The 15,772-nt window shown below is 46.0% G+C and overlaps 1 protein-coding gene across 3 annotated transcripts in view; it reads right to left on the reverse strand.

The window, feature by feature from the left end:
• Positions 1-15,772, reverse strand: part of EPHB1 (EPH receptor B1) — a 409,323-nt gene that overhangs the window by 39,500 nt on the left and 354,051 nt on the right. For all 3 annotated transcript variants that reach the window (XM_032488058.1, XM_032488067.1, XM_014557700.2), the window contains 2 exons: positions 13,515-13,762; positions 5,626-5,841 (listed from right to left, as the gene is read on the reverse strand). In XM_032488058.1, the coding sequence (XP_032343949.1) occupies positions 5,626-5,841; positions 13,515-13,762 (464 nt within the window). The remainder of the gene's footprint in view (positions 1-5,625; positions 5,842-13,514; positions 13,763-15,772) is intronic.

The raw sequence follows: 15,772 nt of genomic DNA on the forward strand, positions 1-15,772 counted from the left end.
GCTTCTCCCATCCGTTCTCCACATGTCAGCCAGGGTAAATTTTTTTTTAAATATTTTATTTTGAGACAGTTTCAACCTCTAGAAAAGTTTCAAGAATACTACAAACAATGCCTACCCACTCCTCACCCAGACACTCCATTCCAACTTTTAACAATCATCATAGAAATGCCTCTTTAGGAGTCACGTGTATTACCCAGTATTTATGCCTTTCTAATGCCCTTCAATCTGGAGCAATTGCCAGTCTCCTTAACATTCATGACCTTGAAATGCTAAGATCATAAGTTAGGCATTTAACAGAATGTATCTCAATTTTAGTTGTTCTGATGTTTCTTCATGATAAGACCTAAGTTACACATTTTGAGCAGAGTATCTCAAATACCGTGTTCTTTCACCGCATCCTCTCAAGGGGCACATGATGTCTGCTTATCTTGTCATTGGTGGTGTGAAGGCTAATCATTTGATTCAGATGGCATTTCCAGACATCTCTGTAAGGTTACTGTCTCCCTTTTGTAATAAATATTTTGGGGGGAGATATTTTGAGGCTATGTAAAATCTTGTTTCTCTCCTCAGTTTCACCCCAAGCATTAGCGTCCATTGATGTTTCTTAACTATTAATCTGATGGTCGCCAAATAGTGATTTTCTAATAATGTCATTCTTTACACTATTTGGGGAAATCTTTATCTTTTCTTTATTTCTTTAATTCATTTATATTCATATCAGTGTGGACTCCTTCATTCCTATCTTATTCAATAGGTTATAATCTGTTAAAATCACTGTATATTTTTTGCATACTTTCTAGCACAAAAATATGTACTGATCGTCTCATCCTTCCCTTCCCCAGTGACCCAGGAAGGGGTCATTTCTCTAATGAGCTCTGATTGCTTTTAGTATAGAAGAGAATATAGAATCCGAGATCTGAGTGCCCGGTGACCTCTTTGCTACACAGGTGCCATTGCGTTGAGGCACTCTCCCCTCATATTTATTTCTCTATCTCTTTATATATTGAAAACCACAAGTTCACACTGATACCTCCAATTCCAATTCAATATCACGTAATTCATTCTAGCTTTCATGCTTTCCATATTTGAACCTTCTTTTCCAAAAGCTCCCATTATCCCAATATGTTTCTCAATATCCCTGTATATAGCTAATCTCCCAAACTGGCTGGGTTTCCAGCCGCCTCACACGTTGGTCTCGATCCCTCCTAGGGCTTGCCTCCCTAACTCAGGACATCTACTTTGACTGGGCCTGCCAGATGGCTTTTTGGTGAAAGAAAAAAGGATGAAAGCCAAGAAAGTCTTTTTGTTTTGTTTGTAGAGAAAGAAGGGAAGAGATTAGAAAGGAAAAGACAGAGAAAAACCAGGCTATTTTTCTAAAGTGCAAATCCATCACCTTTGGGTGATGCGTGTCCATCTCTGCACACACATACACACAGAGCCCTTGAATGACCCCCATTGCTCTAAGGCTGTAAATTCCATCACAAGGGTCTGGAAGGCTCTGCATGATGTAACTGCTGCTGACTTCCTTGCTCACTTTCCCCTTCTCTCTCCAAATACCAAGCACTGGGGTCTTCTCTCAGCAGCTCTAAAATTTCATCTTCCCTCTTGCCACAGGGCCTTTGTATGTGCTGCTTATGTTTCTCAGTGCTATAATCTGCCCCATTCATTTGGATGGCTTTTCTTCAAATCTCTGCTGGAGCACTATCTCCTCCTCTGGACATCCTCCTTAATTTCCCTAGACAGAGTCAGACTATTTTCTCACTTACTGTTTTCTTCATGCTGTCATAGAACATAAGGGCTTTTATCTCAACTGGCAATTATGCCCTTATTTTTGTCTGTGTCTGATTAACCTTCCGTTTCCTCATTCAATTGCGAGTGATGTAAGAACAATAATGCTGTCTTTTTTCAATCCTCATTGTGCCTCTAGCTTGTGGTCCAGGATTGGCACATAGTAGATGATCAATAAATATTTTTCATGTGAATAAACTCTGTTTTTAGAAATGTACATTGTTTATTCAACAAACATGATCATTTTCTCTTTTGAATAAAAGGCAAAGCATGAAGACTAATATGATAAAATGTGGAAGATCTCAAAAGCTCTTACATTGAGGAGTTTATAAGCTTTATCATTCAGAAGAAGCACGTAGAAAACCACAACAAAAGATCTAAATATTGCGTGCAGGAAAATAATGTGGGGAAACTTTCATCTAAGAAACCTCCAATATAAAGCATATACATACTGTATATTTGGTTCATATTATTATTTAGGTGACTCAGGATCATTAAAATGTTGGTCTTTCCAAATGCAGAATAAAGTTGAAGTTCCATTCAAAATCTGTAAGTGAATGTATATGTGTGTGCGCGTGTTTTGGAACTGGACAAAGTGATCTTAAATCGCACTTGAAAGAAAAGATACTTGAAAAGAGCCAAGAAATTTTAAAAAAAGAAGAAGAAGAAGGAATAACTTTACCTAAACAGTAAAACTCTTGCTAAAATTATTATAATTAGAACAATATAGATAGTAAAACTTTTGATAAGCTTGTTATAATCAGAACACTATGGCTAGGCATAAGAAGAAATAAATCAATGGAGCAGAATTGAGACTCAAAGCATAGTTGATATAAGGAACTTAATATATGACAAGGATGACATGTGATTCAATAAAACATGGAAACTATCATTAATAAATGATGGCACAATTATTCACCTGTATGAAAACAGGGTAAGAATATACACGCCCTGACACATGTTCAGAGACATATTTGAGACTAGCCCTGGTGTCTATCAACAAGAGAATGGAGAAGGAAGCAATGGAATGCTACAGTAAATAAGAACAAACTCCTTCCCCACACAACACTATGACTGAATCTCACACACAGACTGCTAAGGGGAAGCAGGCAGACACGAAGAGCGTCCTGATTCTACTTATGTGAAGTTCTGGAACAGGCAAAACAAACCCATGGTTGAAAAAAAAAAATCACAACAGTGGGTGCCTTTGGGTGTGGGGCAGGGGAGGGACATGAGAGAACTTCCTGGTCTGATGATGATGTTCTGGACCTTGATAGGATTTGGGGTTGCATAGGTAGATGCATTTATTAAAACTCTGTAAATGTACACTTACGATTTGTGCACTTTTTTGGGGGGGGGGTTGATACACAAAGTTTATTCTAGGAAGAGCAACTCAATGAGAGATAAAACCGTTTTAAAATTGACATATATGTACTGTTCATTGTTTCTAAGAACAGTTTAGAGCTTTAGCTTTTTAAACTTAACATACTTATAAGAGGAATAAAGCCAACCACAAGATAAGAATCAACAGAATGCAGTAATCCAATCAGAAAGGACAGTCAAATGAAGATTTGTGCACTTCTTGATAGGCACGTTTTACCTTAAACAAGGAAAGAACTATAAACAAATATTTAGCTCTCATTAAAGACATGTATGCTGAAGCGCTCAGGGGTGATATGTGCTAATATCTGCAACTTGTCTGGAAATGCATCCACAAAACAGGATGGAGTGATGAATGGACAGAGGGATGGATTAAATGGATATTGACATGAAAAAGCAAACATAGCAAGGTATTGATTCTAGAATCTATGTGGTCTTTTGCAAAATGCTATTGAGCTCTCTGTATGCTTGAAAGTTTTCAAAATAAAAACTTAGGAAAAATAAATAAATTTCAGGTGTACTAATTGTTCAGATATAGAACAAAAACCCTTCCCAAAACAGCACAGGAAACTTTGAAAAGCACTTTGTAACCTTGGCGTGAAAAGAACTTTAGAATAAACCAGAAAATTCAATAAGTAGGGGAGAAGATAGATATTTTTGACTAAATGAATATTAACCACTTTTGCAACCCAAAGGCTATCATAAACAATATCAAAAGGACAATTGTATTCCTTTGAATCCAAAAAAAATTGTATTTTTTGTATCAAAAAAAGGTGGAGGAACAATTGCATCAGATAAGGCAGGCAAAGGGTTAACATCTCTAATATAAAAAGAATTCCTGTCAATTTCTAAGAAACCAGAAAATAATAACCCAATATAAAAAATAGGTAAAGACATGTACAGATAATTAACCAAGGAGGAAACATGAATCCCAGAAACTGTGTAAAAAGACGGTAATATCTCTAGCAGTCAGTTGAAAATACAAATTAAAACAAAATGAGGTCTCATTATTCATTTTTGGATTAGCAAATTTTTAAATACTGATTACTCCCATTGCTGGTGAGCTGTTGAAAGACAGGCACCACAGCTCCCTGGTGGAGTGAGAAGATTTACAAATTTTCAGAGCAGCAACCTGGAGGAAGGACGCCCAAGAGACACACAAGACAGCAAGTAACAGGCGCAGTATGATCCTATTTTTGTGAAAGAAAACTTTTCCAGTATTCTGAACAAAGAGAAGAACCTGAAAGCTGACACATCTAACTGTTGAAACTGATGCTTTAGTGCAGGGGTCAGTAAACTACGGCTTGGGTACCAAATCTGGTGGGTGACCTGGTTTTTTACAGTGCACGGGCTAAGAATGGTGTTCATCCATTTTTTAAAGGGTTACATTTTAGCTGTTTCTATAATCATCTACATAATACCCTCCTTTGGCCTTTTAGGCAGCAAAGCCTAGAATTCTTAACTCTTTGGCCTTTTAGGGAATGTTTACCAACCCCTGCTTCAGGGCAATAGTAGTTTCTGAGTTATTCATTTCCTCTTCTGTGTATTGCTTTGATTTTTATAATAATCGTATCATTTTTGTAAGCTGAAGGAATATAGGTGGGCAGGTAGGTAGGTAGGAAGGCCAGTCACTTTGGACACTGTTGGGAGTGGCCTTCAGAAGACAAAAGGAGACCAGGGAGACTAGTCAGGAAGCCACAGTCAGTGCAGGTGAAAGAGAATGATGCTTTGGAATCAGGTAGGGACAGAGTTTATAGAAACCTACAGGAGTTGCTGAGGGATTGGACACGGATGGAGAGGCACAGAGAGAAATCAGGGCTGATTCCTAGGATTCAGTCATGAGTTGAATGGTGCAACCACTGAGCTGGAGAGACTGGGGAGGGGGAACTGGAGAGTAAATCAGAGCTCTGTTTTGGGCCTGGGAAAGTTCTAAATCGAATGGTGTGAACCAGGCAGCTGGACACAGATGCTTAGAGCTGCTTGGGCTGTAGTCGGGGAGGCCGAGTGAGAAGTACAAATTTAAGAGTACTCGTGGTGCAGATGGTACTTAAAGTCGTCTGCAAGCAAGGGAGGAGGAGAAGAGAAAGGGACCAGAAGTCTACCTGTTGACCCAGTGCTCAGCCCCACCGGAGCCTGCTCCCGGCTGACGGAGGACTCTGATGCCACTGTCCAGATGTTCGAATTCCCCCAAGTCATCTGTTCCAAAATGTCCTCTTGCATTGGCCAAGGAACAGCATGGCTTCAGCGGAGACACCGACCCCTCCTCCTGGTCTGTGCCCAAACGCTTACCTGGACAATGGCTGCTACTGTTTCTCCTGGATGAATGGCCCGCCCAGCACCTGGCTCCCCCCGTGGACAGATGAGTTCAGCCCCCAGCCCCTCCCAATATGCCCTGCCACGTGCAGCCACCTTTCACTCAGGCCCTGCTTCAACCTGAGAAGACCCAGAAGGACTCACCAAGGAGCTGGTGTAGGTGGGGTCTGAGGTGTCGTCCTGGAGGTAGCGGGAAAGGCCAAAGTCAGACACCTTGCACACCAGGTTGCTGTTGACCAGAATGTTCCGTGCAGCCAGGTCCCGGTGCACGTAGTTCATCTCGGCCAGGTACTTCATGCCCGCGGCGATGCCCCTGAGCATGCCCACCAGCTGGATCACTGTGAACTGCCCATCATTTTGCTGTAATAAGACACCAACAGCATCCAGGTCAAGATGGGCTTCAGGGGTTAAACAGAAGCCGAGGTGCCATGATCCCACTGTTCGTCCCTCTGTCAGGGCTGGGTTAAGCCACTCCCACCCCCTCCCCCACTCCCAGCCTCATCCCTCTCCTTGGATGCTCAGCTCTCTTCTCTTTCCAAGCCTTGTAGGTTTCATCTCCAAATTTCATTTCAAATCCATCCACTTCTCTTCACCTCCACTGCCACCATTCCAACGAACTCATCATCATCCATCACCTGTAACAGGCTCCCTCTGCCTTCCCTCTCCCTCTCCTGTAGAATCCATCCTCTAACGGCAGCTAGAGCCATCTTTGTAAGACATAAATCTGGTCATGTCACTCGCTGGCTTGAAGCTCTTCCCCTTGCATTAAGGAAAAGCTCCAAACTCCTCAGTGTGGCCCACGGGGCCTCATGGGAGTCAGCCGCTGCCTCACCTTATGCCACTTTGTCCCTCACTTCTGTGCTAAAGCCACAGTGACTGGCAATCTTTCACTCCTTTCCCAAGCCAAGCCCTTCCTGCCTCAGGGCCCTTACACATGCTTCCCCCCCACCCCCCGCAATCAACACTTACTCGCCTCAGATCTCCACTTAAATGTTACTTCCTCAAAGAGGATGTCTCTGTAGCTGGTCCCCTCCCCTAAACATAATTAGCACTTTCTTAACAACTATCTTTCAGTGCACGTTCTTTTTTTCCTCCTCAGCACATATCAAAAGTTTTAGCTGTGTGTGTGTGTGTATGTGTCTGTCTGTCTGTCTGTCTCTGATGCTTGATTCTAAGCTCTGAGACAAGAAGAGACAAGAACCCTCTCTCCTGTAGTCACCATAGCATTTTCAGTGCTGAGAACATGAATGTAGACAGAAAAGGTCAATAAACATATGCTGGATGAACGACTGGTATGTCTCTTCCTGTCCCCAGAATTTAAATGTTTAAGGTGTCTTCCTTAACACTGGTATAACCATACCTGCCTCAGAAGGGCTCGGAGGTCAGGAGGGGACAAGAACCACCTGTGTCGGACCTGTGGCCCCTCCCAGTGGATGGGAGCTGTTGCTGCCTGCCTCCTGCCAACCTGAAGCGCCGCCTTCTCTCTAATCACAGCTTCTTACCTGGCTGCCCTCCCTCCTCCGTGGTTAGATAACAGGCTCTTCTGTGAATGAACCCATGCCTTCCTTCTGCCTCCCCAGAGCCCCTGAGTCTGGGCTCCGCACACACTGGTTACATTAGTGGACCCTGGGCTATGCTGCCAAGAACACGTTTTCCCATCTAGACCAGCCGCAGCTGCTCCCCAAAGGGCTGGGAGCTGTGTTCTGGAGGTAGAGCATGGCCCAGGTACTGAGATGCTCTGACCTGGGGGAGGTGGGAGGAGGCAGGACACCCTGGGGCTAGTCTAGTTAACGCTGAACACAGACCCTGGGCAAGGCAGTCCCTCCCTTGTGAAATGCCCCAGTGTGAAATGCAGGAAGCATAAGCAGTGGGAGCAGTTCCCATTTACGGAGCACCTGCTGTCTGTGAGATGGTCCACAGTGCCCTCATGCATTATCTCACTGGGATGGACGCGACACATTGTTTATGCATGCACTCCTGTAAAAGTATTTTCTATGCAAAGATAAGTAAGGGAAAATAAAAGAGCTGTTATAAAAATACACTATTAGGGAAAAACCAACATAGAAAGTCTAACAGTGATGGTGTGAATTGTTGAAGACCTCTGTTCCCCGTGCAAGATCGCAAGCCTGGGGGTTGGTTATGACCCACAGTCAGTTGAAGGAGTGGAGCAAACTCACATTCCCTCCACTCCTTCCTGACCCCCACCCCTGACCAGAAGAAGGACCCCCGAACACACTGAGTTTGATGCACTCATCCTTAAAACCAGTCCTGTGGAGTAGGCAAGACAGGCTGTTCCTCGCTCAAACCTCAGCCACCTCCCACTCTGCCCAGAATGTATTCTCCACAATATTTTCCTCTAACCAACTCCAAAAGAAAGTGCAGAGCTGATTTCAGCTCTGGTTTCAACACACGGTGCCCACCTGCCAGACCTGGGTGTGCCGTGAGTGATGCAAATTTTTCTCACTAATGAACCTCACTCAACATCTCCTCCAGAAGCTCGGCTGGCTTTCCCCAGCACATCACTCTTCTAAGTAGGTCTCTGGGGATCTTCCTCCCCAGAAGGTTGTCATGCAACTTCCGGGTATTAGAAAATGGATTTCAGCCACAAGTCACATGGGTCGTATTTTTTCAATTCAATTTGTTACTTTCCCTCTGTTAAGTGAGGACGACAATGTGGTTAAAATGAATGTCTCCCTGAAGAAGCCCACTTGTAGGTAGATGCTGGGGAGGGCACTGGTGGTAGCTGGAAACAACATCGAGAGAACAGGGTTGAAAACATTTGCAGATTTGTGTCTGTGTTTCTACTTTAAGTCATTGAAGACTTCCTTGAGCTGCTTCATTTTCTGATTTGTTTTAATATTTAAATCAGTCGTCCTAATAGTTTCTGGGGTCCACAAAGGACAAGAAGTGGTTAAAAGTTCAGGCTTTGGAGCCAGGCAGACTGGGGATGGAGGCAGGCTCTGTCTCTCACTGGCTGTGTGTCCTTGGGCAAGTTATTCCCACATCTGTAAAATAAGAACATAGTGCCCATTCTTCCTAAGATTTTGGATTCAAGGTTAAATGAGACAATACCTGTGAAGGCTTAGCTCACTGCCCCGAGAATACTAAGACAGCAGCATCGATTGCTGGAATTAACAGCAAGGCCATGACATCTCACGAGTCAGCTCTCCCATGTACCCCAGATGCCTGGCAAGAGATGGAGGACAATTCAGGCTGGGATGTAGGTTCCCTCTGGCTTCCTGGGTGTGTGGGGAAGGCATCCTTGGATCATGGCCCTCTGAGAGCCTAGTTCACAGTGTATTCTGAGCTCAACAGGTTGGTTTCTGTAATAACCACCCCCACCCTAACTGTAATAGGACATAATGATGCCAGCCTGAAGTTTGACTTAATTAATCTATGAACAGTGATTTCTTCCCTTCCCTGACTTTTGAATAGCAAGTCATAATTCATGGAATATGTTTCCATGCTTAAAAACAGTCCTGTGGAGTAGGCAAGGCAGGCAATATTACTTTTTTTTATAGAGAAGATAAAGGAAGCCCAGAAAGTTTAAGTGATCAGCCTTAAATCACTCTGTGTGATTTTGACTTATAACAAGAATCTAAGCTCAAATACCAAATTGCTTCTCCACTGACATTCCATCTTTCATCAATTGGCAATGGCTGCCTCAAATGCTGTGTGGAGAAGTCTGTGTATAAGCTTTGTAGGAAGAAGATCTGTGATTGATTAATGATGTCTGCCACAGCCAGTAGAAACAAAGTATAGACATGTACCACAAACAGACCACTCTTATCTGAATCTTTTCTAATCCCTGACCAGTGCCTTTTCCTCTGGAATATGCTGACTCTACAACACATTTTCTTTAGGATCAGCAGGGAAATCACGTATCATGATAAGACAAAGTCATACGTGTTGTGTTCATAATCTTGGTTAAATTTAAAGATACAAACACATTATGATTTTCTGACAAGTTCAGCTGTTTCACGGTCAGCTCATTGGTATAAATGCCCCCAAAAGAACTTCCAGAGATACGAGCATCAACATACAAAGATAAACAAGACGAAAAAAACCCCCACATTTTTTTAGAACTCTGAGAGAGGATCTGTTTCCTGCGCTGAGCACATGGTGAAAACACAGCACACAGAAGAAATACAGGCTAGGTGGAGTGATTTAAACTTTCTTCCCTTCATGAAGTGCTTTCTGCTGAAATAGCTTTTCTGTAAATTCACTGAAGCCACTTGCTGGCCCTTTTATTAGACTGGAAGGATTTAGGTATTTCAACTTTCATTGACGAACCCACTTCGGGAAATGAAACCCTTATTTGATTTGTTTGAAGAGAATGACTCATAGATTTTTTTTTTTTTTACCTGAAAGAGCCCTTTCAAAATCATCTAGTTCAATGCCTTTAGTTTATAGATGGGAAATTGAGTTAATGGATTTGCTCAAGGCCACAGGGTGACTCACAGCAGAGCCCAAAGCAGGACCTTGCTCTCAGGACTCCCAGTATAGTGTCCTCTTCCTGACAACTGGGTTGCTGATCCCTAACTCCAGTCCATGAATGGGCTTCCCATGAATGGTAAAAGTCCCCATTTGACATTGCTCAGTGACTTCCAAGAGTCTTCTGGTTATGACCATCCGTGAATGAACCAACAATAACCACAAAACCAAGCTTTAGCCATGAAGGCTTTAAGGAGCACACTGACCTTCTTGGCTGAGGCATAAGACACGGAGGAGGGCTTCAAGGCTTGTTCCTAAGATTACAGAAGAGCTACAAGATTGAGTCCCTGAATCAGAGCCCCAAGAAGGAAATATTTAATTATGGATTTGCATGCTACCTAATCCACGGCACAGACCTTAAAAAAAAAAAAAAAAAGGATATGATGAACCCACTGAATGTGTGGTTAAAGATAACAGTGTTTCCAATCCCTACAGAATGTAGATTCAAAGTCCTGCAATGGGAGAGCAGTGATGAGCGGGCTGTGAGAACCCCTGTGCAGTGTGTTCACTGGACACCTGATTCCCAGGTCCTCTGAGATACTGACCGGGAGCTGGAGCTGTGGCCAGTCTTCAAAGCCGCCATGTCCAGTGGGATGTGTAGGGGGGAGGGAACAGGTGCACAAATGGAAGACTAACCCTTTTCTTCGCTTCTCTGAATGGTGATCCTAAAATTATACTACCTCCCAGAAGATGGACCCTGCAGAACTGAACTGATGACCCACTTTTCAATTTTATCAAGCAGCAGATACATCAATTAATGCTGCTAGGCTCCAGGGTTTGGTAGTAAGGCTGAAATTAGATTTATAGATTACCTGCCTCCACGCCGCGCGGGGAGCAGAGACGCTGCATTTCCCTCACCTCCTGGCGCTGCCTGCTCCGGCCGCCCCTTCCTGCCAGCCTTTCCTTCCCTGTGTGCCTCTCTTGCCCTCGGCTTTTCCCCCACTGCGTGGGCCACATCATCATGAAAAACACTGCCATCCAGCCCGCCCCCTGGTCCTGCCTCCCCTCCCCCACATAGAAATCGGCCCTTGCAGAGCAGCGGTGTGCCGGGTTTGGACTTTCTGTCGGCTCCTGAGAATGAAATCTTCATGTTCCCTTGCATGTTCTGGGGAGAGAGTCTGATCACAGTCCCCAGGTCATGTCGTGTGGCTCTGTGAAGCACAGACAGGTGACTCGTAGGAAATAAATGCCTTCTGAAAGGGTCTGGATGCTGGTTCAAGAAAAGCCTTTTTCGGCTAACATGGCCTTCTATTCACTTCTCGCTGGCTGTCTTCATGACACCCTTGCTCACAAAGGAGTGCCCAGAGGAAAGCACGGTCCGTGCCCGGCCCTGACAAGAGAGGTCTGGCCACAAGGACCACGTACACTCAGGACGCCCCAGCTCTCCTGCCACGCACGCCCACACGCTTCTGCTCCAGAAATGGTCTTGTATGCTCTTCATTCAGCTCGCATTTACCAGGTACTCATTGTGCCAGGTGCTGGGGTCTCAAAACACAAAGCATAACCCATACCCTCAAGGAAGCTGTACCAGGCAACACACATGGGCCCCACAATTCACGTCAGTCACCCTCCAGCCTGAAAAACAAAACCCACTACTGCTCGACAACCCAGACGAGGCATTAAGTGTGTGCTCCCTGCCGCAAAGGTAGCTTCAGTGTGTGCAAATGCAGCTTCGAGACAAGTTGTCTGCCACCCTTCCACACTGCAGCGCCTAAGCACTGCTGCTGAGCGTGGGAGCCACCACGCAGCCTGACTACCGAACAGGCCACGCTGACCGTGACCTCCGAACACCCAGTCCCGCTGTTCTGTCGGCCTACCTGCCCATTCCTGACCCAGCTGGCAAATTCCTCTTTCTCCAACATCAGAGAAATTCTCTCTCTCTCTCCTCCTTGAAGCCTTCCCTGATTTCCTCAGGAAGATTTCAGTTCTCTATGTGATACTTTGCGTACTCCAGGCACAAAAACAAAGCATATCATCAAGGCAGAGGATTGCTGGGAGCTTTGGGCACTAAGGCCGGTGAGGGGGGAAGGGACCCCTGGGTAGGTTGTATTCTCGAAGATGGGCATGACGGAACCCCCATGCCTTATATGTTTATGAAGCCCTCAGGTTGCCGCCCTCCATCAAAATGGGGGACATGTTTTTTCCCCCTGAATCTAGGCGGCCCATCACTGGGGCTGAGGGGTGCTGTGCAACTTTTCGGGCTGGGTTACAACACGGATACAGCTTCTGCCTTCCGTTCTCAGGATGCATTCTTGGAAAACAGTTTGCCGTGGGGAAGCCCTAGCAGGCCAGGTGGAGAGGTGCCAGTGTCAATTACGAGATAGATGAGTAAATGAGCCTTCAGATGATCCCAGGCCTGAGCCCTGGAGCCGCCCCTGCTGACAACACACAGAACAGAGGTGTCCCGCCGAGCCCTGCCCAATCTGCCGGCTTACGAGCAAAAGAGATCGTTGTGGTGCTGAGCCACCTAAGTCTTGGGGTGATGTGTCCCACAGCATTAGAGCCACATCTCCTTCCTCTCTTACAGGCCTGGTTCCCAGCACAGGGCATGACCAGAGCAGCCACCTCATGAATGTTTCAATGACTGACTCTTCAATCTGCAGCCACAGCTACTATTTGGTGGCGCTGGTGACAGCCACAGCCTGCTCCTTGGTATTACCCTGAAGCCTTGCTCAGAAAGCCCTGCCCCATTCTTTGATGCCGCCCCCGGGACCCAGTGCTCCCAGGATGTCCAGAAGTCCCCAGTTGAGCCTCTGGTCCCAGCGAGGCAGACCTTGGCTCCCCCACCACGATAAGAGACCATCCACTCCTGCACACGAGCATCACGCTCACCATCACTCAGCCCCTGAGTAGCTCTGGGATACCCCACAGAAATGTAAGTGCTTCCGCTGTGGCTGCCTTTGGGCACGCCCTGATAATGGTCTTTTATCAATCTCCTGACCAGAAGCATTCAGGGACCCCCACCTCTGGCTGGTTGGGAGCTACAGCTCCGTATCAACCCCAGAAAAGACTTGTGGACGCATGTGACACAGTCTTCCCCTGAGCTGCCCAGAAGCACCTCCTCAGAGGCCAGGTGGCCCAGGCATCAGAAAAGGGCAACCTGTTCTATCTCTGAACCCTCCTCTGAATGACGAGAGCGGGCTGGGAGGGCAGCTGCACTGGGGAAAAGGCAGAGAAGGCCACCGGCGTCTGCGTGAATCACGCAGGACGGTGTAGCTGCTCAATGTCTTGTCTCCAGTGATCCATGTGGATGCCGATGGCCATTTTCCATCCTCCTCCATTCATCCCTGCTCGTCCAACAAGCACTGACCCAGGCCCTGCTCTGCCGTCCTCCTGCCGAGGGGCCCGCACGCTCTGCTTTGTTCTTTCCTTTTAGCAACAAATATGTTCACCTCGCTAACATCTCCAGTGCCTGCTCGCATTTCATCAGGGGTTCCTGAGCGGCAGGCTGTCCTCACACAGACCCTTCTCCCCAATCCAGCCACCGTCCTCCACCATCCACCGCACCAGCATCACCCATGTCCCCGAGCTGCCCTTACCCTGAGGAAAGAATCCAAAGCGCCATTCTCCATGAACTCCGTGATGATCATGACCGGCCGACTCTTGGTGACCACGCCCTCCAGGCGAATGATATTGGGGTGGTCGAACTGACCCATGATGCTGGCCTCGCTCAGAAAGTCCCGACGCTGCTTTTCTGAGTACCCGGCCTTCAGTGTCTTGATGGCCACATAGATTTCCCTCTTGCCCGGAAGTTTCAAACGCCCCTTGTACACCTCTCCAAACTCTCCTGCAACAAGAAGGCAATCATTACCCGCTTCCTTCTCAGTCTGGGGGACCACCAGGGGAAGCGGCTTATCAAGAACAATGATGCTCCCCCAAAACAGACTCATGGACAGAGAAAACAAACTATGGTTACCAAAGGGGAAAGGGTGGAAGGGATAAATTAGGCTTTGGGGATTTACAGACACATGTTGCTATATATAAAATAGATAAAAAACACGGAGCTACTGTATAGCACAGGGAACTATATTCAATTTCTTGTAATAACATATAATGGAAAAGAATCTGAAAAGAAAATATATATATATATATATATATATATATATATTTATGTATATGAATAACTGAATCACTTTGCTGTACACCTTAAACTAACATTGTAAATTAATACCATTTCAATAAAAAATTTTTAAAAAACGATACTCCAAGTGGAACGGTGATTAGGGTGGCAGAAGCGAAGTAGTGTCCTCTCACTGTAACTCTGGTGTCCTGGCTTTAATCAGTTCATGGCAAACACAGAAGGACTACCCAAAGACATTCTTTACCTAGGGTCTTAGAAAGCTTCGACTAAAGTGGAATTTTCAGACTGTCTGCAAATTTGTTTTTCACCACGTTTGGCTTTTCATTTGTGTCCCAGCTGAACAGTTGAAATGAAACAGTCAGTTTCACTGCGGCGGGATCGTAATTTACTTTGAGCAGAGCCTGGTGCAAGACTGTCCCAGGGGCCAGGGGACACGTTCAGGTGCTTGAGTCCTCTGAATGAGAAGTCTAGCGTTTATGTTCCTACATTGTCCTGAAAGCGTTTGCGTCGACTGGGTCCCTCAGAAAGCAGACACTGAGGAGTTAGGGAGGGAAGTTAGCAGACCCTGTGCAGGATATAGGGGAGAGGATGCAGGGTTTGGCTGAGTCCCAGATCACAATGCAGACCTGACCTCATGAAAAGTAAGGAAGAGGCAGGAGTGGACAAGGAGAAGCCCAGACTGCAATGAGGAGCTCCAGAACGGAGCTCCCGTTCCATAAAGGCCCAGGCCCCAGCATCCCACTGCGCTCAGCCACTGACTGGGGTTGCTGGAAAGAGCTGCTCCCTGCAGGAAGGTCGGGGCAGACCCGAGGGGGCTGCAGCTGAAGGCTCCCGGCGGCTCAACAGCAAGTGGATTTTCCAAGCAGACGGGAGCTACACACAGCATCTCAGCACTTCTGCAGTAAAACCACCAAGAGTAAAAACAATTCTGGTGACACTATTTCACAGCTGCTTAGAAAAATCTGTCGAATCCCGTTAAATGTGCTTTTGAAAGTTATTTTATGATGTAACTTGGTTCTGTAACTTCAGTTCTTTCACGTGAAGCAGCTTAGCATCTCCTTGAAGTGCATCACAGAACACACGTCAAAGGCCTGAGAGGAGAAACATGAGAAAACTCTCTTTTCTACTTTCAGCTTCTGGAAGAAAATGATGCAGCCAACTGTGAGCAACCAGATAAATGCCCGGCCGCATTAGAAAAGCAAGCCAACGCCTGCGATTCCGTCGAAAGTCTCCTGTATTTTCTGCTGCGTGGTCTGGTAGGAAGCCGCATGAAAGGGCTTTGTGTGCAAAACTGCTCCAGAGCCGGCGGAACTTGCTAGAACCTAGGGCTGGAGTAGAGCTTAAGCACCATCAGGAAGCTTTCAGCACGGACCTGAGCTGTACAGTGTGTGGGACACTGGGTTTTCACTGCGATCACGACTGTTTAGAGTCAGACCAAGTCTCCTTCACATCCGTGGCTTGCACCCCCCTGCAATGCCTGGTCCGTGGCAGGCACAGCAGCACAAGCTGAGGTGTCACAGTTGCAGGGACTTGTGCGGCTTTCGCTTTGCCCTTCCTGGCTTATCAGCTGCTGGAGGCGCTACCCCTGCTCTGTCCAGAAGACGCAGAAGTACCAGTATTTACATTTTTACAGAAGACTGTCTATTGCAGTATCTCCTTCCATAGCCAAACACCATATGACCATAACCAGGGGGATGGCTGGAAAACGGGACAGCC

The sequence above is a fragment of the Camelus ferus genome, chromosome 1, assembly GCF_009834535.1.
Source record: "Camelus ferus isolate YT-003-E chromosome 1, BCGSAC_Cfer_1.0, whole genome shotgun sequence".
Taxonomy (NCBI): domain Eukaryota; kingdom Metazoa; phylum Chordata; class Mammalia; order Artiodactyla; family Camelidae; genus Camelus; species Camelus ferus.